This window comes from Typopeltis vanoorti, chromosome 14 (assembly GCF_054136105.1).
Source record: "Typopeltis vanoorti isolate ZY-2024b chromosome 14, IOZ_Tvanoo_1.0, whole genome shotgun sequence".
Taxonomy (NCBI): domain Eukaryota; kingdom Metazoa; phylum Arthropoda; class Arachnida; order Uropygi; family Thelyphonidae; genus Typopeltis; species Typopeltis vanoorti.
This window is the reverse complement of record NC_143562.1, coordinates 56,466,058-56,490,851: the sequence shown is the minus strand read 5'-3', so window position 1 is coordinate 56,490,851 and position 24,794 is coordinate 56,466,058. Positions and strand designations below refer to the sequence as shown.

At 34.8% G+C, this 24,794-nt stretch overlaps 1 protein-coding gene across 1 annotated transcript in view; it reads right to left on the bottom strand.

The window, feature by feature from the left end:
• Window positions 1-24,794, bottom strand: part of LOC150099499 (dnaJ homolog subfamily B member 12-like) — a 241,175-nt gene that overhangs the window by 110,746 nt on the left and 105,635 nt on the right. The window contains exon 5 of the mRNA XM_090403692.1: window positions 18,138-18,203. Coding sequence (XP_090259818.1) covers window positions 18,138-18,203 — 66 coding nt within the window. The remainder of the gene's footprint in view (window positions 1-18,137; window positions 18,204-24,794) is intronic.

Below are 24,794 nucleotides of genomic sequence, written 5' to 3'. Positions count from 1 at the left end.
AATTACAGCACTAAAGTTCTAGACACAGCAATCCCTTGCATTCACTTTGCTGCCTCTCGTATTCTCCTCGCCTGTCAGTCTATCTTCAATGCTCTCGTGTCCCACAATGGTCAGTCCTGAAAAAGAGAAGAGCCTCGGGTTTCTCCGCTCTAAGCTTATATATCTTCCTTCTTTTTCCCGCCCAAAATTGTTTCTGATGCTCTCTTATTCAATTCCTTCTCTGCAGTTGAATACCATATCTCGCGATCCATGCACGCGCTAGCTATTTCTAGTCCGTCTCCATAGTGACAAACAAAATAAAATAAAAACAGAAATATTGCATAACATTATACCTTTACATACTGGTAGTGATAAATAAAAAATCGAAATATTATAATTCACATAAGGCATATTAAACTTATATAATTCCTCATAATATTAAATTAGGAATAATCAAAATAAACAGAATAATATTTCAATACAAGGTCCTATCATTGCTAACACATATTTTAGATTAATTAATAAAATTTAATAAATAAACTCAAGGCAATTACATGATTAATAATTTACAATCATGGGATTAATATCAAATAATTTTTACAAGTATAGTCTTTGGTATGGTGGATTAAGTTGGATTCTGTAAGGAATATTAATAACTTAAATTTCTCCTTATTCAGAATCCAACAGTAGAACCTTCTGTAAGACTTTACATACAAATAAGTCTCATTGTCCAATTCCCCATTCTGATATTGTAATCTCATTTGATTTTGCAACCACATGTAAGATGGCATTCTGGCACATGGCTCAGTTCTGTAAATAGGATAAATCAAGGATTCTCAACCTATGGTATGCATACCACTGGTGGTACATAAACCGCTGCCTTACTGGTACATCTAATATCTTGAATTAAATATAGTGGTTTTATGCCGCTGGAAAAGGTCGAGAACCCCTGGGATAAATGTTTCATCTTATGATTACGCTGATGCACCAATGATGGCCTGTTAATATCTGGCTAAAATATTTGCAATAATAAAAAATAAAAATTATTATTTAATTTTGTGAATATGTGCCTAATAATCAACTAATTATAAGTAACTAAACGATTCTCATAACTATCTACAATCCCTTCATGTTTATTGAATCTTTTCTGAATACCTTTGATTCTCTTGAAAATCCAGATAGTAGAATTATGAGCCACAATCAACACTAATGGCCAGAGACTTGTATAATAATATCTGCCATCTTCTAAGATTTGTTAATTGTTGTGCCAATATGATTCCTGAACTTTAAATTTCTTATCAACCAAAATACCCAAATCCTTTATTCACTAACTCTTTCTAAAGCCTTTTCATTCAACTTATATTACATTTTAAACTCCACTCCAGTTCTCTGTTACACTCTTTCAGTCTCTTAAGGTCATTTTGTAAAGAAATGATCATTCAAGCTGGGAAGTTTTTGGTATTGAGACCACATTATTATGTATTAAAGTTTAATAAAAAAAAAAAAATTTTAATTAAAACCCAACAAGTTTCGTAAGTCGTAAGACTTACAAAACTTGTTGGCTTTACTGGTACATACGTTTTACACAACAAAAGCCTAATAACAATTAATTACAAATATTAGAAGTTTTTGATAACTTCACAACTATAACATATAATTGATAAACCAGAATACAAATGGTAAATTTGTTATTGTATGCGAGTTGGAACATTGCTAATTGTTGCTATCGCATTCTGTGGTGTCACGAGTGTTATATCCTAGGTCCGTGGCAGTTAAATTTTTGATGAAAGCAGACCATACTTGATGCCATATTAAGCCTTGATTTTTATTGCATTGTGCAGGGATCCTAAGCATTTGCAAGGCTTCTTTAAATTTTCCTCCAAAACAGTTACAATCAATATATAACATTTTGTTTGTTGCCAAAGTACTTAACAGCCAGTAGTATTTGTATGGAATGCCAGGCCCGATTTATGCTCTCTTCTTTTTTCAATGTCTTTTACATATTTGGACATGTGGATCTCTCTCCCGACCTTCCTGCCTGGCCTACATAACAAATGCCACAAAAGCAACAAATCTCATAGATGACTTGTTTTTTCATGTGGTGATGTGGAGATTTTGGTGGATAACTTCTTGATATTTTTTGTAAAGATAAAAAAACCACTTTTGCTTTGTGCTGATGGCGCAAAGCAATGCAGCCACTTTGTCTGTGAAATTCTTGGTGTAAGGAAATGTGATTGCATTCTTGAAATCTTGTTTAAGTATGGGAGTTGCAGGAGACATATTAAGAATTTTTCTGATCATCTTGGGTTCAAAACCATGTTGGATGTAGTGCAGTTCTTCATACTTTTTAATTGACGTGCTTGATATATTGTATGCCCTGCCTTGTAAAGTTTTAATTATGCCTATCTTTTACAATGGATGGTGGTGTGAAGCAGCATTTAAGTGACTACTCTACCCAGCTTCACAGCATCAGTATAGAGAAAAAATTTTTTAATATCTGAACCTAAATAATTCATGAATATGTTTAACAACAAAGGCTCTAATTGAACTTGCTCCTGACCACATTCTGAGAAGACCCCTACCACCACAAATACTACTACTACTACTTGTTGTCTGTCAACCAATTTCCTACCCATCTCACTGGATAATCAAATAATCAGTATCTATTTGATGCATTTTAATCAGCAGAATTTTCAGCCATCAGAGACTTGGCTGAAATTCAAATCACATCACAGCCATCACTTTGGTCTATTTCCTTCAAGACCTCTTTATAAAAAGTAGGTAGATTCGTAATTGATCTTCATAATGAACCCATACTGTACTTTGTTTGACAAATCCCAATCAAGGATATTCTGGATATAATTCCTAATAAATTTCCATTATCTTGTCTATAACACTAATAAGACTAACTGGCTTATTATTCTTTACTTTATGCAATAAATTGCTCTTATGAACTGAAGTAATCCTTTACCGGTCAGAAAAAGTACTATTCCTTTTCTCAGGATTAGCAGACCATGCCCTGGGTACTCAGCATATTAATAATATGCAGTCATATACTTACTGAATGGCCACTATTAACAATATACACTGACAAAATACTTATTAAATTCCTCTGTAACAACAGCTCAATCACTGAACATTCAACAATGAATCAGCGTACAGCCTATTACGCTGGCAAAATGTGGTTACCATTTCGTAGTTTGCAAATGTGTGAAATGTATTTTTCTTGTAATAAATGCTTTTAATATATTTTACATCTAAGGCTATAGTTTTATTCATCTTAAAATCCATTCAGTTATGCACTGAGTCAGTGCCGAATTTACGTATAAGCTAAAAAGCTACAGCTTAGGGCCTCGCAATCTGCCGGGGCCGCAAATAAAAAAAACAAAAAGACCAGTTGATGTAATTTAAAACAGTAGGGGGCCTCTGGATTTGTACAGCTTAGGGCCTCAGCAAGTCTAAATCCAGCCCTGCACTGAGTATATGATCTTGACATTCCACAGTACAAGTTATGTTAACATTTTAGAAATTAAGCTACTGACAAATCACACAATCTGTGCAACAAACTGATATAAAATTTATACTAAGTTTTCCATCTGAAAAATTATTGTGACTGTGACTAATGAATGGTGATGACACCATTCATTAGTCATCTTACCACAAACATGCAGTCAACTGCTATATGTGCAAGCACAGACTTTTTTTGTGGGGGGGGATTCTTGAGCATTGTATATTGTTTAAGGAAATTGACAACATAGACTTGATAATAATAAAAATATTTAATTATTATTTCCTATATTTCAGCAAATTTAAATTGGCATCTTCAGGGATTAACCCTGTTCTGTCAGGTGTCTTCTCCCTCTAGGAGATTGACTACTATGTGTCTCCACCATGTCCTATTCTGTGCCTCTCTGCTGCAGTGCATGCAGGCACACTTCAGCAACAAAGATGAAAACAGGAGAGATACAGGAAGACCTAAAATATTATGATTATGCCATCTATTGGCTTTAGTTGAGTGTTCTTGGCCATTGGGCTGGCTGTCTGTGGATGTGGATTTCCCATATGAGGGGATAGTCTGATACAGCTATAAGAGCTGCAGCAGATTCAAGGAAAAGCTTCTCGAACTTAAATTTGCTTCAGTGGAGCAAATTTAAGTAACAAAGTACTTAAGCACACTTCAGTAATAAAGATGAAACAGGAAAGATACAGGAAGACCTAAAATCCTATGATTATGCCACCTATTGGCTTTAGTTGAGTATTCTTGGCCATTGGTCTGACTGTCTGTGGATAAGGATTTCCCATATGAGGGGTAGTCTGATACAGCTATAAGAGCTGCAGCAGATTCAAAGGAAAGCTTCTTGAACTTAAATTTGCTTCAGTTGAGTAAGTTGGCTTTTTTCCACCTAATCCTGTGCCGAGTACCCAGGGCATGGTCTGCTAATTCTGAGTGGTTGTAGTGGTGGAATCAGATGAAATTCTGGTGTTCTACTATACGGATGTTGGCTGTCCTATCAATTTGTCCATAATAAGAAAGGTTGCAGCTGAAGGGTATCTGGTACACTCCAGAGGTAGTAGTTGGTCTTTGGGGGAGCAGATAAGGGCTGCTAGCTTTTTGTCTGGTTTATAAGTGGTCACAAGATTGTGCTTTTTTTAATAACTTGGTCACCTTTTCTGAGACTTTGCAGATATAGGGGATGGGATGATGGATTTGCTGTAATCTGTGTTTGGAAGTGAGGGGGCAGTGTGGGTATGTGGTATTAAAATTATTTTTATTTAGTGGGAGGTACAACCACTGGCCAAAAAAAGTGTTTTTTGTGTGGGTAAGTTCTGTGTTGAGTTCAGTGTTATCTGAGCAAATTAATTTTGCCCAGTGGAATAAGGTTTTTATAGTTACAAATTGTTGGGCGGGGGATGGTGTGACTACTGATGGATGTATCTACCTGTGTGTGTGTGGGTTTTCTGTAAACTGGGAAGGTCAGGGATCCATTTGGTTGTCTTCTAACTAGGGTGTCTAGGAAAGGCAGACTGTTGTTACTTTCTATTTTTGTTGTGAATTGGATCCTTGGATGCTGGCTGTTCAAATAGGATAAAGGTAACCTTTTATAGGCATCCTGGCCATGTGGCCAAATTGTGAACACATTGTCCACATAGCATAGCCAAATAGTGGATTGGGGGGGGGGCATTCTTTTCAAATGTCTCCATGAAAAATTTGTAGAATTTTTCCTTGCCAAACAAAATAGCTTGGGTTCATAGTGAACTGAAATAGGGCTAAGATATCAGGAAAAAATTCTGCTTGGATAAGTGCCAAGGCATCCTTAAGTGGTACATTTGTGAATCGAAACTGACCATTAGGTCAGTGTGGCAGGGTGTAAGGCCTTGTATGTTGGACCTAAAATGGGCCGAGTTTTTGATATGTGACAAGGTATTACCAGTAGAGGTGGAAGAGTCTATACTATCTACAATTGGGTATAGAGGCACATCCTTTTATGGATATTTGGAAGTCCATAAATATGGGGCAGGGAGAGTCTGGAATAGGATTTTAGTTTGTTGGTCATGTCTACTGGCCAGGAAGTAACATTTTTTAGTCTATGGATGGTAGTAAATTTGTGTGTAGGTGGATTAATCTTTAAGAAAGGTGGTCATATTTTTAATATAATTTCTGTGGTTTAAAATAACAGTAGCATTTCCCTTGTCTGCTTTCAGGATTATTATTATTATTTTTTTTTTTTGTTATTTCTTAGATGCATAAGGGTTTACATTCTCTGTTGGGCAGGTTGATTGCAGGAGGTTTGGCCTGTGATAGCACGTTGATTACATTATGCTTAATATTGTTAGTCTCATTGGCTCAAGATGTCTAAGAGGATCATCCAAAGGTTTGCATTCAGTGTTGCAGAGAGCTCCTCTTGCAGCATACAAATAGCTTCATTGGTGTCGGCAAGCACCAAGTGTGTCATGCCAAGTTCAGTGAGTGATATTGGACTGCCCCTCGTATAGGAAACCTTCACCAGCCGACAGTCAGCCCAACAGCCAAGAATGCCCAACTAAAACAAATAGGTGGTATAACATAGGACTTTAGAGGACTTTAGGTCTTATTGTATTTCTTCAGTTTTCATCTTTGTTTCTGAAGTGTGACTGCATGCACATGTTTTAATACCTCTGAAGATGCCAATTTAAATTTGGCTAAATATTGAAGATTGGGTTCGAGGTTATATTGTGAGTGGTTAGTGTAATTCAGTGCTAGTGTAAAATTGGTGATTTTTATGCATTTTACTGTGTTTTTTCCTTATAAAAATAAAAATATAACATATTTTTATTGTAATATTTAAATATTAAATACAGGTTTGTAAAATGGTGCCAAAATGCAGAAGAAATGAAACACTAACAAAAACAGTTGAAAGTTTATTTTTCACTTGGTTAGAGTATAATAAATTTAGTTTAATCCTTTGTCCAAGTGTGAGGACTGGGGTAAGGTGGTACAACACCAGGGCACTCCTTGCAAAGGTGGAGCAAGCTACCAACACTCCTATCTCAGTATCTCCCATAATGCAAAACACATCTCCTTGCAGATATGTCTAATGCTATGGAGTGTTGGTATCTTGCTCCACCTTTGCAAGGAGTGTCCTGGTGTTGTACCACCTTACCCCAGTCCTGAAGATACTTTCAGGGGCAAACTTTGTTTGCTCACACTTGGACAAAGGATTAAACTAAATTTATTAACAAAAACAGTGAAGTAGCGAACAAGAAGGTTTCATCCAATAAAGACGATATTAAAGAGGATATTGAAAATAATTTAGCCACCAAGATCGCTATACTAAAGCAGATTATTAGACAGACGACGAGGGAACTACAGAAAGTTGAGCAACGTTTAGAGGAACACAGAATAAAAAAGATCAGCAGCAAAATGAAAAACAAAGCACAGAATCAGGTAAGTTAGTGTGTAATAACAAAAATCTGATAAGTAAAGTTGATTATAATAAGAAGGATGTTATTTGGTATAGTCATAAAACATGCCATTGAAGAGCGGGTTATAATGTCAAGTTTTCCCAGTGCAAAAATTAAAAATATAATACAAGCAATTCAAAAACAGAAAAGAAATGTAAATGAGATCACAATTGTAGTAGGCACTAACGACTTGATTAGCGATAAATTCAGTATGAGAGAGGATATGAAAGGGTTATTGAAAGAGGAGAGAGCGAAGAGTGAGAAAGTGAAAATAGTAAGTATATAACCTTGATATGATAAAAATGAATTAAGAAGGGCTATGATGGCAAATGGTTCAATGCATAGGCTGTGTAGAAGGAATGGATGTGAGTTTTTGATATGTGGAGTTTGAGGGAAGATTGGATTTGTATAAGAGGGAAGATCTACATTTGAATGTGTTTGGTATCAGGCGGTCTTGAAAAATTATTAATTGATATAAGACCTAACATAGAGAGTCAGTGAAACTGAATTCTGATGGGAGGAATCATGAGAATCTGTGTGTGAGAGGGACAGTGTTAGGTAACTGTGTTAATGATGTGACTAGTTATTATTATGGAAATGATTATGAAAAGAGTACAATTCTGTATTCATCTGGTTCAGAAAAATCTGAAAAATTATTAATTGATATAAGACCTAACATAGAGAGTCAGTGAAACTGAATTCTGATGGGAGGAATCATGAGAATCTGTGTGTGCGAGAGAGACAGTGTTAGAATACAGAATAATTCTGTATTCATCTGGTTCAGACCTATCAAGCATGTGTAACAATGTCTGCATAAGGAACTAGGTAAGAACAGAGAGATTTACAAGTTGTCGAACTGTGTCATGCAGACTACAGACAATTGCATGCAAAAGAGCATGCAGGTAATTTATTATGTCTGTACACAAATGCTAGGAGTATCAGAAACAAGAGGTAGAGTTTGTTGCCTGGGTTAATATATTGGGGCCTCATGTTGTAGACATTACTGAGACTTAGCTATCAGAAGCAGATGTACTAATGGGTATCAAGTGCAAAGAATATGGTATTTTTAGGAAGGATAGACAAGATAGGAGAGGGACGTGCTTCTAATGATATCAATTGTCTTGAATCCAATTACAGTTGAGACCTATGACTGCAATAGTAGTAACAATTTTTCATATGGCAGCGAGTTTGGGGTGTTGTTACAGGACCTGGTGGATCATTGCTAGTGACGAAGAAATGCATAAACAAATAAATACGATGGGTGTGAAAACAGTAATCATAATGGTGAACTTTATTAATTTGAACATTGATTGTGTAGCAGTGAAATCTTATGAGAAGAATGAAAATGATTTAGTGAGCTGTTGCAAGAACACGTCCTCATGTAGCATGTGACAGAATGAACTTGAGGTCAAAGAGACTTAGATCTGATTATAGTATCAGAAGGGATTTCAGTTAAAGATGTGACTAAGTTTATGAATGTTCCATTCAGAAAAGGTTACATGCTGAACTACAAAGTAGGAAATTATGACCACCTGAGGGGATGCTGGGTTCTGTGCCATGGTATCAGTTATTGGATAGCAAGGATACAGACAGTGCGTGGGTAGTGTTTAGAAAATACTTAAATGATGTGATATCAGAATGTGTCCCCTAGAGTTCGAAGAATAAATAGAGTAGGAGCAAAATGGATGTGAAAACTAATTAAGCAAGAGATTTGCAAGAAAAAGATGATGTAGAAGGAATGTCATATGGAATATCGTGTGCATAAGGATGATGTCAGTTATGATAATTATAAGCAGCAGGTCAGAGAAGTCACAAGTGTTGTATGGAAAGCTAAGTCCAAGTATGAAAAGAAACTGGCTCTGCAAGTTAAAGACAACCCAAAAGAATTCTATTGTTATGCTGCAAGTAAAAGAATGAATGAATCTGAAAGAATAGCTCAACTGAATGCAGATGGCATGTGGGTGACTGATGAAGTGATTGTTAAACTAATGAGCTAAATTTTGTTAAAAGTTATCAACCTGGGATATGCAACATTGAACTCACTGCTACCTCTTCACCATATGAGGAAACTCATGTGGATGAGGAGGAAGTACTAAAGCTGTTGAACAAACTGAATAAGAATTCTATGATAGGAACTGATGGGATATCAGCACAGATGTTAAAAAGTGTTCAGCTGAACTGGCTATTCCCTTGACCAGGTTATATAATTTGAGTCTCAGAACACAGAAGAGTCCATAGGAGTGGAAAGAATGTATGGTAATTGCATATGTACAAGGGTGGTGCAAAAACCAATGTATCCAACTATCAACCAATCAGTATCTCAGGAGTGGTGGTGAAAATTTGGTAGGGCTTGCATTCAAAAATGGGTTGACAGAATTTCTACTTTGCAATGAACAGCATGGGTTTACTAAGGAAGGTCATGTTTTAGCAACTAGCTCACATTCTATAATAATGTTACCACTGAATAGATAAGGGGAAATGGATATATAATGATACTTTTGGATTTTTCTAAGGCTTTAGACAGAACACATATGAAATACTGTTGCATAAATTGGAGAATATGGAATTGGATTATAAACTATTGGCATGGATAAGAGGATGGCCAACTGACAGATAACAAAAAGTGGTATATGGGGGATGTAAATCTGCAAGATTCAAGTAAACACTAGTGTGCCTCAAGAATCAGTCCTTGGTCCATTGTTATTCAATGTCAACATTAATGACATTTGGAAGGATTTGACATGTGACATACAGCATTTGCTGATGATGCAGTACTTGCAGAATGATTTGAATAGGCTGGTGGGCATGTGAAACGGCTGTCATTTCAATGTTAATAAATGTAAAGTCATGTACTTTGGCATGATTAGATATCCAAAGTCCTATTATATTGGTGTGATTATGCTTGCAGAAACTGATGAGGCCAGGGAACTTGGAGTTTTAGTAGACAGGAAGTTGAAGTTCAAGGGTCATAGATAGCAAAAATTATAAATACAACTCAGAGAATAATGCCAATGCTGAAACGAACCTTAACATGTAAAGATAAGGAAGTTGTTTTGCCTCTTTACAAGGTCTTGATAAGGCCTTGCTTAGACTATTACACACAGCCAGCAAAGGTTGGTCGAATGGTACAGCCTCTGCTACTAATGGCTCACACAAAAAGTTAAGCAAGTTTGAGCGTGGTTAGTAGTTGGAAGAGGTTCAATCGTTCGATGCTGTTGGCACACTCTCCCTCGATGAGTCATTGGATTCCCTGGAGGTGTCACATAATAATAATAAAAAAGTCTGGTCTCCTGATTTCATTGGTGATTCTGATAGTGGAGAGAGTGCAAAGGAGAGTGTTAAAAATGATATCGGTATTGTGGAATACAGATTATGAAGACAGATTGAGAATTTGTAGGCTGCAGGCACTAGCAAACAGGAGAAAGAGGGGTGATATGATTGAGACTTATAAACTTCTGAAACGGTTATACAGAATTTCGGTAGATGGAATTTTTCATTTTATGGAGGAGTAGGGAAAGGACACAAGGGCATCTGTGGAAGTTGAGAATGAATGTTGTCAAGAAGGGGGTTAGGGCTAGAATAGTGCATGATTGGAATGGATTGCCATTGGATGCTGTGTGTGCAAGTAACGTGAATGAATTCAAGAACAGGTATGATGGTGCAAATAGTATGGCCTGCCTCAATGAGTTCCTGACTCCCTGGAGGTCTCTCTTAATAATAATAAAAATTAGATATTTTTAGTTATTATCAAGTCCACATTGTGAACTTCCTTAAACAGTATACAATGCTGTTTAATCTAATTCATTTAATTTTAAAGCTCAATTTTCAGTCTCTTGAAGCATCATATTAATCAGAATTTACTATAACTGCAAATTTCAACTTCATTGCATAAATTAATAAATACCATATAACAAATACATCTAGGATACACAAAAGTATCAAAACTGATATCATATGCTCTGTTAAATATGCAAAAAAAAAATAATAATAAAAGGCTATTTAAATTCATTACAGACAGTGTTTTTATTTCCTAATTATTCCAATTACTTATAATCTGATAAGCATATTAGTAGTATGTTTTTCTGTTTCCAGATACATGTATATCAAGAAGCATTTAAGCAAGTGTATAATAAAAATAAATAAATAAAAAAAATTAAACAAATGCAAAATCAAGATGATCAATACCTGCTCAACTAAACTCAGTAAATTATTTAACAATGGTCTGTACGCGACTGAGTGCTGCAGATTACTAGTCTTCTGCTGATGTATTCCATCAAATGTCAACAAATAAGTATTAGTGAATGAACACTTACAGAACTACAAATAACTGTGCTCAGTTATTTATATTTCCTAAGTGTTAATTTACCCATAATTCACACAGCATGCCAATTTCATATAGATAACACAAACAAATGGCATTCTGCTGTTTTAGTAAAGTAACATGGTTGTTTAACAGAGGTGTAATTATCACTACTGTATTTTCTTTTGAGTAGATTTCAGAACCTAACAATCTCACCAATTCACTTCTTAACATGGCCCTACTTCATCACCACCCTACATAATATATATATATATATATATATATATATGTATGTAGGGTGGTGATGAAGAAATGTATAAACAACTTGGATTAATGAACAAAAGGAAGGGTAATTATAGCAGTATAGATTGGAATAAAGAGATAGAATATGGAAATAAGGAAAATTAATTTCATGAGTTCTTGAGAGATAACTATCTCAGACAGCATGTAAAGGAGGGCATGCGAGGATTGAGAGTTTTAGATAAGGCTGTAGCTTCAAGTTATAGGCTGGTCTGTATATCTGGAGTTGTGAAAGTACTGGGGAGATTGGTGAGAAGTAGAATAAAGAAATAGGTTAATAGCAGTATTATCTGAGGTCATCAGCATGGGGTTTGTTAAAGGGAGATCATCTTTTACTAATTTACTTGTGTACTATAACAAGGTGACAAATACTTTAGAGAGGGGAGATGCATATACAGTGGCAAACTTAGATTTTGCAATTAGACAGCCACACAACAATCTCTTAAATAAATTGAAACAGATGAATTGGGTGGTACAACACCGGGCAACTCCTTGCAAAGGTGGAGCAAGCTACCAACACTCCTATCTCAGTATCTCCCATAATGCAAAACACATCTCCTTGTGTATATGTATAATGTTATGCATTAAGGGAAGGGCCACTACCCAGACTAGTTTCGACCTTTATTGAGGTCTCTTCAGGCCAAAGTGGAGATACCAAGGCAGAAGCATTAGCAAGATCATCTCCTCCTATAGGAGCTGCCAATCGGTGTGCCACCTTTTTATTAAATTACTCTGGATTTAGAGAAAGATGTTGAAAGTTTATTTTTCACTTGGTCAGACTATAATAAATTTAGTTTAATCCTTTGTCCAAGTGTGTGCAAACAAAGTTTGCACCTGAAAGTATCTTCAGGACTGGGGTAAAGTGGTACAACACCGAGCGACTCCTTGCAAAGGTGAGACAGGCGCAACCTTTGTTTGCACACACTTGGATAAAGGATTAAACTAAATTTATTATAGTCTGACCAAGTGAAAAATAAACTTTCAAGATGAATTGGGTAATAGACTTCTGAGTTGGATCAGTGATTGACTGTCCGATAGGTATCAGAAAGTTGTATATGGGGGTGCAGTATCCCAAAAAAGGAAGTTCACTATTGGTGTAATGCAGGGGTCAGTTTTGGGACCATTGTTGTTCAGTTTATATGTTAATGATATGGGGTTGGGTTTAACTGGTGATGTGCAGCTGTTTGTTGAAAGATGATGCAAAATTGGGGAGAGCAATGTAGAGTCAAGTGGATGTTATAGCCATACAGGAGGACTTGAATAGATTGCATGAATGATCAGGTAAGTGGAAATGTCAGTTCAATGTTGCAAAGTGTAAGGTTTTGAGATTTGGTAAGCAAAGATGGGATGTCAAGAATACACTTGGTGGGGAACATTAAACAAAGTAGAGGAGATGAGAAATCTACAAGTAATGGTGGACAAGAACTTGAAATTCTGGGGCCACATTGCACAAGTTGTGAAGACGTCACATCGGATAATAGCAATGATGTGGAGGACCTGACAGGCAGAAATAGAGAGTATGATGCCATTGTATAAGGCCTTGATTAAGCCTCATATGGATTACTGTGCACAGATTTGGTCACAGGGTTCTGATGGTGATGAGGATATGGTGGAGAAGGTCCAGAGAAGATTCACAAAGGTGGTCAGTGGTCTTTGGAATGTGGAGTACGAGGACAGATTGAGTGAATGTAAGTTGCAGAGCCTCGTGAATAGGAGGAAGAGTGGGGAAGATATGATTGAGACATATAAGCTAGTCAGGGATTGTTATCAGGTTGACATGAAAGAGATTTTTTATAGAATGGGAGAGGGTAGTAGAACAAGAGGTAATTGCTGGAAACTTTATAAGGATGGTGTGAGCAGAGGAGTGATGAGCAGGTTCTTTGCATGGAGTTGGTGTTGTGAATGTAGATACATTGAATCAGTTTAAGGCACTATTGGATGAAGATTGCGTACAATAGTGTATGTACCTCACATGATGAGTCTCAGCACTCGATGGAGTTCAGATAATAATAATAATACTTCCTTGTTAAAATAAAATTAAGATTACCACCTAAATGGCTACAAGTAACAAGAATAGAAAGAAAAGTTGAAACATTTGTTTATAAAACTAGACTACTGAATGACACAAATGTACAATGGCTATATGAACAAAGAATTAACCAATATCTTGATAAAATAAAACAAAATGAAGAAATAGAAATATAATGGCTTAATATAAAAATGATACTAAATGCAGCAGCAAATGAAAGCTTAGGAAAGACCAAAAAATTCAATAAAAAGAAAAACTGAAGATCTGGGATGATACAATCAAAGAAATAATCAAAAAGAAAAAGAAGCCTATCACAAATGGTTAAGCAGGAAAAGATTAGAAGATGAAATAGAATATAAGAAGAATAAGAGCCATAGCTAAAAGAGAAGTCAGAAAAAGACATAGAGAATCATGGAACAAATTTGTATCTAATTTAGAACATGTTTTTTATAAAATAAGACCCAATGTATATAAGATTTTGAAACACTTAAATGCAGATACCAAAGAAAACATAAAATTAAACACTGAATTGAAATTAGAAGAATTTCTAAATTACTACACAAAATTGTGGACAGACAAATATTTTAAAAAAGACAACTCGCAAACAATTAACGAAAATGAAAAGGAAATAACTAAAGAAGAATTAGAAATCAGCCTGAAAAAAACAAGAAATGGAAAAATCACCTGGAGAAGATAAGCTAGGTTCAGAACTATATAAATACGCAGGAACAAGATTCAAAGAAAGACTCTTATTATTTTTAAATGAAATTTATTCAACTGGTATTGCCCCAATAGAATGGAAAAAAAGCAATTGTGATTCCTATCTTTAAAAAAGGTAATAGAGATGACCCTAAAAACTATAGAGGGTATTCAGTATACTAAATTCCTGTTACAAAATATATAGCAGAATCTTAAATAGCAAACTAATGAAATATTCCGAAAACTTTATTTTAGAAGGTACAGAATGGATTTAGAAAAGGACGATCATGTATAGACCCTGCCTTTTGTCTAAAATTAATAATAGAGAAAAGAAGAGAATATAATTTAGAAACACATATTGTATTTATTGACTTTGAAAAAGCATTTGACAAAGTTAAAAGAAATATTATTTAACATATTAAAAGAAAGACAAATACCAAATAACATCCTAAAAGCTATCACAAGTATATATGAAAATAATCAAATACAAATAAGATTAAATCACGAGCTATCATATACGAGAGATATTAACCAAGGAGTCCGACAGGGATGTCCCCTCTCAGCAACTATTTTTAATATCTACTTAAATGAAATAATAATAAAATGGAATAAAAATTTACATCAAGGAATTAAACTTTCACCTACAGTTAACTTAAACACTCTCCTCTTTGCCGACGACCAAATAATAATTACAAATTCTGAAGATAACTTACAGAAAGCTAATTTAAATCTAAATGAGATATCCAAAGATAATGGTATGATAATAACAACAGGAAAATCAAAAACTATGGCCTTTAAAGGACAAGATCCAGCAAGAACTAAAATAGTAATAGATAACAAGATCTTAGAACAGGTGAATTCATTTAACTACCTAGGATGTATGATCACATATGAAAATGAAAAAAGATATAAACGTAAAAATTGCAAAATATTTAAAAATAACAGGTGTAATTAACTCTATATTTAAACCAAACCTAGTTCAAAAACAAACTAGACTAAAAGTATACAATACATTAGCCCTACCAGTCTTAATGTATGGAAGCGAAATCTGGACAATAAAACAAAAAAAGACAAACAAAGATTAATAACAGCAGAAATGAAGTTCTTGAGAAAAACTGCAAAGTATACCCTATTTGATCACAAAAGAAATGAAGCCATTATGAAAGAATTAAACCAAGAACCAGTAATAGAAAAAATTAAAAAATATAAACATAAATGGATGCAACACGTTCAAAGAATGAAAACAGAAAGATTACCAAAACAAGCCTTCAAGTACAAGCCATTAGGAAAAAGAAAACCAGGACGTCCTCTTAAACGATTCAACAATGACTTCTAAGGCCGGAACAGGCCATGCTAGGCATAAATCCTTGAAACACATGATGATAATGATATATATATATATATATATATTTTTTTTTTTTCAGAATTCATTTTACTCGGTAGGAATATTATGAACAAGCTTTAATGACTGATACCGAGAGATAAAAAGATGACATGATATATTTGAAAAGATACTACTAGTACACCAACAATACCTGAAGATATTGATCAATTCAACGAATTGATCAATATCTTCAGGTATCACAATCAAAGAAATATATAAAGTATTACAGAGACTTAAAATTGTAATAACAGAACAAGTACAAAAAGACAGTAGCGTGTTTGAAAACAAAATGTGAGCTTGAGTTCCAAACAAACGTATACTACACGCTGTCGCGAGCGTGCCAATACTGAACAGAGGCAATGTGTGCGTCGGAGAGATCCCCCACAAAAATTTGGTATTATTTTCACCTTAGCTCACCGAGCCAAATCTTTACTTATAGAAGAAACAGAAATTGAAAATGAACTCCTTTTTCTTAAAAAAAACTTTCATTAATAATGGTTTCTCCCCTAAGAAAATTGACAAGTTTCTTTCCCCCAGTCACTCACCTACTTCTGAAGATCTCTCTTCCCCCAGAGCTTTCATCTCTTTACCTTACATCAGCTCTCTTTCACCAAAAGTGGCAAAAATTCTCAAAAAGTTTAACTTCAAAACTTGCTTCACTATGCTCCCAAACCTTCGTTTAATACTTAGTAAACCTAAAGAGAAACATCTTCCAACTCAGTTTCCAGGAGTGTACAAGATTTTATGTGATTGTGGAAAGCCATACTATGACCAGACTGCTAAATCCCTCCTTCTATGTTTGGAAGAACACCGTAGAGATATATCCTATAACAGGACTAGAGTCAGCGCTCTCTCTAGCCATGTTCTCTTTTCAGTTAACTCAGACGAAGGCCGCCAACACATTGTGAACTGGACTCAAACCTCTAACATCCATGTGTGCTATGATGAACTTGAGAGAAAGATTGTCGAATCTAGAGAAATTTCTCTAGATTCCTCTCACATCAACAACAGCCTAAGTTTCAATCTCTCTGACGCACACGTTGCCTCTGTTCAGTATTGGCACACTTGTGACAGCGTGTAGTATACGTTTGTTAGGAATTCAAGCTCGCATTTTGTTTTCAAACACGCTACTGTCTTTTTTTGTACTTGTTCTGTTATCACAATTTTAAGTCTCTGTAATTCTTTATATATTTCTTTGATTGTGATACCTGAAGATGATCAATTCAATGAAACTAGTGTACTAGTAGTATCTTTCAAACATATCATGTCATCTTTTTATCTCTCGGTATCAGTCATTAAAGCTTGTACATACATACATATATATATATATATATATACATGAATTTTAGCTACACTATAGATAAATTTCATCAGTTAATGTAAGACAATCATTCTGTTCCCTGAAGTGGCTCAAAAAAGTTTCATGGCTTGGTCTCTAGAATAAGGTTTCCTTTGCCCACCCATAATACCAACGTACGAGAGCTTTGTACATAGGATTCACATTAAAAAAAAAAATGCATGAAGAAGACCAGTTCCTTCACTTCAATGGGATGGCAAGGAGGTAAGGAAACCTTTCTTACAAATATTTTATTTTCAAATGAGAAGAGATGCCTCTTCACAAAATTTAAATTGGATATGATTTCACATCATAGAAGCAATGCTGCACCATAATTAACCTGCAGAATAATCTGTAGCAAACTACACATATGGACCATTGAATTAGAAACTTTTATTTAATACTGTGTTGGACAATGATTTATCACTTATTAGATTAACTCTGCACTGGCCTGGATAGCAATGCCACATCCTCTCCTCAGCTAACAGCCCATGGGTTTGAATCTCACTGTGGACATGAATGTTTGCATTTGACTTCATGTGGTAGATGAATTTCAGTGTTTGTTGTAAGGACACAGGCAAATGAAAATTCCTGCTTATTGGAGGTCTGATAGAGTGCAATTTCTGGTTTATATAAATTTTTAGCCCACTCACAATATTAATGTATGGTAAGTTATTAATCTTGCATAGTGGGATGCAAATTAAAAATATATATATATATATATATTTAAATAGCAAATACAGAATAAACTCATGTTATTTTGATTGTAGATGAAGTCTATTTGATGTTTGTTTAAAATAACATTTAGGTCAATGAGATATTAAAAATGAATAACCTAAGCAGATTACAAATAATTACAAATAGTTTAATGATAAACTTCCACAAATAATTTAATAAATAATTTATTCTTTTATAATAGTAGTAAAAAAAAACACATTACAACCAGATCTATAATATTTATTAGTTACACGAAGAGAAAGGCAGAACTATTTAAACATTTTTCTTTCTAAATTCCAGTGTTTCCAAACAAATGGCCTGCCTTTAGAGACCAGATGTTATTTAATTTACTGGATAAAAAATACAGGTCTGGATATAAGCAAAAATAATAAAAAAATTATTTAAAAAAAGATAAAAAAAGCATTCCTATTTAAATTTGAGTATGCATTACCTGACATGCTTGAAGGAAAACTACCTCCAAAGAACATATTAAAAAGTTCTTCTGCTGATATATCACCTGTAAGACATATACTGGATAAAATATCTGGATCAAATATATCCAGATACTGAATGTAATAATATTCATAAGCACTTTCACTTTGATTATTTAATTCTAAGAACTTTAACTAAACCACAAAACTGTAAAAAAATAAAAAAAAAATTATCTTATTACTTGTACTTTCTTGTTGAAAATACATTATGCAAAGGCAAATTAAAAAAAAAATTGAAGTCAATCACAAAATCAAAAAGAAACAGAACATAATAAACAGAAAATAATAAAGCATTCCACACTAATGTCATTACTGAAGCCATAACTTGATTTTAATTATTTCATTTTTATGATGATTTTTTTTCGTAATTAAAATCTCTTAAAGCACAAAGTATATTCAGATTCATATGAATTTAAATATTTGCATTTATTTGTAAATTAACAAGTCTAATTTTTTTAACAGCTGATAATAAGGCTTTTTTTTTTTTTTGAAAAATGCAAACAATAACTTCTGATTATATAAACTTCTTACTTGAATAAATAATGTTACTGGATGTCTCACACAAAAATTAAAATCATATAAAATGATTTATAAATCTAGCTATTTACAATTACCATATTGTAAATAACTATTTACAATTTACTATTATAAATTTCTAAAAAAAAAAAAAAAAAAAAAAATAGCATTAGTAAACTCTGTGAACATGTTCTAGAATTACTGTCTCAAATATTACCAAACTGATTATATCCTGGCTCTCCAATGGTAGAAGACAAGCATCTCCAATGTGCATATTTGTCCTGGAGCAGACTGTGGTACAGACATCAATTAGTAAGAGCCAAAGTGAGACAGACTCTGAAACCTTCAAAGTTAGGCACGTTTTACTATACTGGATGTAAGTTCATAGTGGGTTCACAGAAGAAACATCAACTTGGTTGGATGATATTTTGTAGACTAGTGAGGGGAACTCACCTGAAATACTTTGAGAAGGCCTCAAGATTATAATACAGGATATAGCCAATAAGTATCTAGGACTAATCGGAAGACCAAGTGACCCATGGATATCAGATTCAACATGGGATCTAATTGAAAGAGGGTGGCTGGAGAAACAAGGAGACACAGGTGTTGAAAGTTTTTCACTTGGTTATACTATAAATTAAAGATGCCAAGAAATTATATTCTTGGTTTCATCCTTTACCCAAGTGTAAGCAAACAAAGTTTGTGTATGACGTAACTTCACAACTAATCTACTTGTATATAGAGGCTAATGACTTCACATCAATTGCCTTACTATCCCATAATGCAATGCATATATCTTTGCAGACATGTATAATGCTATGCATTATGGGAAGGACCACTACCTAGACTGGTTTCAACCTTTAATTAAGGTCTCATCAGTGGAAGCCAGACCAGAAGTGATACCAAGGTTGAAGTAATGCAGAATTCAATTTCCATATATACAAGAAGTCAAAAGGTGTCACACCTATTACTAAAATAAACTGGATTAGAGATAGATGTTGCAAGTTTTTTTCACTTGCTTGGGATCTTTAATTTATAGTATAACCAAATGAAAAAACTTTCAACATCTATCTCTAATCCAGAGTATTTTAGTAATAAGGTGTGACACCTTTTGACTACTTGTATATGGAAATGTGACTTCTGCATTACATCAACCATGGTATCACTGGGTCTGGCTGCCACTGATGAGACACCTCAATAAAGGCCAAAACCAGTTGGGGTAGTGTATTTTCCCAAAATGCATAGAATTATACACATCTGTAAGGATATGTGCATCATTATGGGATACTAAGGCAACTAATGTGAATTCATTAGCCTATATACAAGTAGCCCAGTTGTGAAGTGACTTCACATGCAAACTTTGCTTACACCTGGATAAAAGATGAAACCAAGAATATAATTTCTTGGCATCTTTAATTTAAACAGATGTAGGAACTGAAGAATATAAGAGATTACATTCAGAAGTGAAGAGCCATCAGGCAGGCCAAGGAAAATTTTTATACTAATAAATGTGAAAAGATAGAGTTCCAGATGAGAGGCACAATTATAAAAAGATGTTTCATTTAGTTCATGACCTAAAGCACAAGTTTAAGCCCAAATGTCATCAAAGACAAAAATGGAGCAGTACTAACAGAAAAACTGGAAATAAAATACAGATGGAAAGAATTCTGTGGTGAACTGTACAGCAGAGAGGATAAGAAAATTTGGAAGAGCCATCTCGCCAGGAAAATTTCAATTTTGGAACCTCCTTCACTTAGACATGAGGTTGACAGAGCAGTTAAACAGCCTAACAACAATAAGGCCCCCAGGTGCAGACAGAATCAAAGCAGAGTAAGGCCACAGAAGATGGAGGGATAGGAGTGTTTCCTAGATTGATTACAAGGATATGGGAAACAGGACCATGATCTAGAGAGTGGAAGAATTACCACTACACAAGAAGGGAGATATGAAGAATTTCAAGACCTACAGAACAATTAGTTTCATCTCTCATGCAAGTAAATGTTTCATAGACTATTCTAAAGCTTTTGACCATGTTCAGCATGTGAAACTGTGGGAAGTAATGAAAATAATGAGTTTTTCCATAACACACTATCAGATTGATAGCTAACTTGTACAAGAAGCCACAAAAATAACAGGTGTTGGATTAACTGATTAGCTTCAGGTTGGAAAGGGAATTAGGGAGAAAGGAAACCTACTTTCTCCTCACCTGTTTAGTATCTATGCTGAAGACATCATGCACATAGCACTGAATGAGCTTAAGACAGACATTTAGGATAGGTGGCAGACTGATCAGTAATCTGTGGTATACTAATGATACAGTACTCCTTTGTAATGACAAGGAAGAACTAGGAGAAATCCTTGACAAAATTAATGAGGTCAGTAAGAACAGAGAACTTCAGCTCAATCCTAGCAAGACAAAGATTATGGTTCTCAAAGGAAATACAACAGGGAAGCTCCTGAGAAACAAGTGTACCTTCAATGGCGCACTCAGGATTTAATCTTGGAGGGGGCTGAGCACTCAAGATTTAATCTTGGGGGGGGGGGGGATAGTTGAGTAGACGATTTTGGAATACATACTACGCATTGCATACAGCTATGACTGAGCACCTGCAGTGATCGCCAATACATGATACCCGTGATCTCCTTTGGCTTGGCTCGGGTGAAGGAAGTAGCGCCTGAGCACTATTTCGTTCGCCTTGCGTTCACAGCGGCCAGGATTCCCGAGAGTTATAGGGTATTAACATCGGCAATACTCCTGATAATTCTACCTAACTTTGCATCGTCATCAGCAAACATTTGTAGATCCCTAGTCAATCCACATGTAATATCATTAATAAATAAATTAAACAGTAGAGATCCAAGAACAGAATCCTGAGGTATACCACTGGTCACCTTCCTTTTCTGATACACTGCTCCATCACACACAACTTGCTATCTTTCAGAAAGCCAATCTTCAATCCATCTAACCATGTTATATAATCCCATCTTCTGCAGCTTATACACCAATCTGTCATGTGATAATCCATCAAATTCCTTTGCAAAGTCCAAGAAAATCATTTTATAATTGGAAACTCCTGTTCTAGAACCCTGCTTGTGGAGAGAGATTATTTTGCCTTCTTTCCACTCCTTAAGAACCCTTCCCACTGCAAGTTTTTCATTAAATAACCAGGTCAAGGGCATGGCTAACTCTTGTGGACATTCTTTAAAAATATGTGGCAATACATCATCCATTCCCACATCTTTTTTTAACAGCTAAACCCAAGCAACACTTGATACACCTCTAATTCTTTCACCTTTCATTCTACTAATCCTTGCCTCCCTTCTACATGTTACACAACATCACTCACATAATATACACCAATGAAGCATTCATTAAATAATTACACTATATTGTTTGCTATGATTATTCTTCTACCATAACTATCCATCAGTGTCAATCTGAGATAATTATATTCCTTTTACTTGCCACATAACAGAAAAATTCCTTTGGATTAGGTTTGATCTGACTGGCCAATCTCCTCTCATGTTCTACTTTTTCTTTTTTAACCATGCTTGTCACTTTTCTGTCCTGCCATTTATATTCTTCATGTATCTGTTCACTACATACTATCTTGTACCTTCCATAACAATTTCATTTATAACACTGCTTGCTTGCTTGATTTCACTGTTCATCCATTGCACTCTGACTATTTATTCACTTAACTCTTGGTATGCAGTTATCCATTGCTTGTGTTAGATACTGCCTTATCATCCCACCAACACCATGCACTGCCAACATCTTTTCTACACAATTCATCAACCCAATGTATTGATGCTAGTTGACTACAGAGCTTTTCATAATCACCCACCTTATAGTTCCACAAATAGACCTTCTTGGAAAAAACTTTTCCCTGCTTGACTATCTTCCAAACTAATACCTCATGTTCACTCTCGCCAACAGGTGACAATATTAACACCTCATTTACAACCACATCCTGTTAGGATATTGCCCAAACACAGATAAATCTTGTATTGCTTCCATCACATGCCGCTTTAGATAGTTATCCCGCAAAACTCTGCAGATTCACTCTTCTTCTTCCATTAGAATCATCTTCCTTTTACTTGCCCAACTAATTTGTCTAAACATTTCACAATCAGTGCTCTCCACATTCCCTGGCTTATAACAACCTATTAGATATACATGGATACTACTATTTTCCACTTCCACTCTTGAAGGACACAATTCCTCTGCTATCAATAGTACCCCCACCCCATCCTCTCTTTACCTTCCTATTCTTTTGGAAAATTCTATAACCTATTATTTCAAGTCCTGACTATCATCCTCAGTCAACCTAGTTTCACTTATACTAATTATCTAGCATACTGACTCATTCAATGCTACAAACTCAGGCCCTTTATTTCTGATACTCCATACATTAGTATACATAACAATTCTCCACTCTTTCAGGCCAACCCACCAACACCATCACTCCGTACTCTCTCTCTCTCTCTCTCCATACGACCATCCATGAGCCTGACTGATTTTCATTCATATCCTTATCATCCCCACCATATCAGGTAAGAAAGGGGGTAGTGATAGAATTCAACACCAAACATGAAGATAAACATCTTGATTTATCATTCATTTATTCATCTACAGTTATGTGGGAAAACTTCAAAATGGGGAAATCATCAATGTTGTGCCTATGATTTCACAGAAGGTTCTCCTAAGGAAGAAGTGGAGGAATTTTTCAAGTCATCAGAGCAGGCAGCTGACATAAAGAAAATGGAAAAAGTAATCCATTTTCTTTATGTCATTATTTAGTATAGTGCAACTATAACAGTACTTCACAAAGTTGAAATGCAGCTGTTATTTTCAACATGCTAAAAATGCTCAGGAATAGTAGGATGTTTGTGTATCAGACTATTAACCGTTAATGACACAGAAGATGTATCTGACCAAACATGACCATGCTACATTAGGAAGCAACAGTTTGTGGGAGCTATGAAGGTACGCCTCCAGTATAATCCTGTGATAATGCAGAAAGTGATGTTGTGAAAGATGAACTTTTCCCAGAGAATGATATCTAATGTACTGATGACTCTGGAGGTGAGAGCCTATTGTAGCTCTACTGGGCACTCCCTAATACCATAACTTATGCAACAGAGGGTGATAAAATCAAAGGCACTTCTCCGGCAGTACATGAACAACAGACACAGAGATATCTTCTTCTTCTTCTTCACAGATGAGAAGATTTTTTGCCATTAAAAAGTCACTTAACTGCCAAAACAATTGGGCACATGCACCATCAGGTACATGATGGATGGAAGATGACGTATCAGGAGATATTCAAGTTGTATTTCTACTAGAAAGGAGTCAAAACTGCCACTAAAGTGTATCAAGACAACGTGCTGGAACTTGTGGTATGGCTCCTGAACAACTCCTTGTTTCACAGTAGACAGTGGATCTTCCAACAGTGGTTGGAGGTGAATATGTGTGACACAGTGATACATTTATTCGATAGAAATTTATACTTAGTAAATTTTTTACACATTTATCTAGTATTCAGATAAGCTTAGTTATTAAATGAAATCTGCATTTTACACTGTGTTCACTTGTTAAAATATTTGCTGTATAAAACTTCATATAACCATTTTTAAAATTTTAAATTACTTTCATTTATATATTAACAAGTTCACACCAATCTGTCTTGCACAAGTTGTATGTCAGCCATCTAGCATAATATGTCATTTGTGGTGGCTGTTAGGAAATATCTTTCAGCAATAGTTATAAACAATAAGAAAAGAAGTTGGCATACTGTGAAGGATGGGAGATTGAAAATGTGGAATTTTTATAAGAAAATTATCATATAAATTTTACTCTTTTTTTATATAATTGTACAATAAATTTATGCTCAATAAACCATGTATAATATGCTTAACTTGTCCTTATTTCAAAAATTTCACATTAACACAGTATAAAGTTAACAATATCAGCAATTGTTTTACTTTCTTCTTTTCATATTCTTTTAATTTTCAATTCTTCTTGCTAGCAAGGAATGCTTTTTTCTGGTATTTGCAGATATTTTCAGTGTTTTTTTTTTTTTGTTTTTTTTTTAACG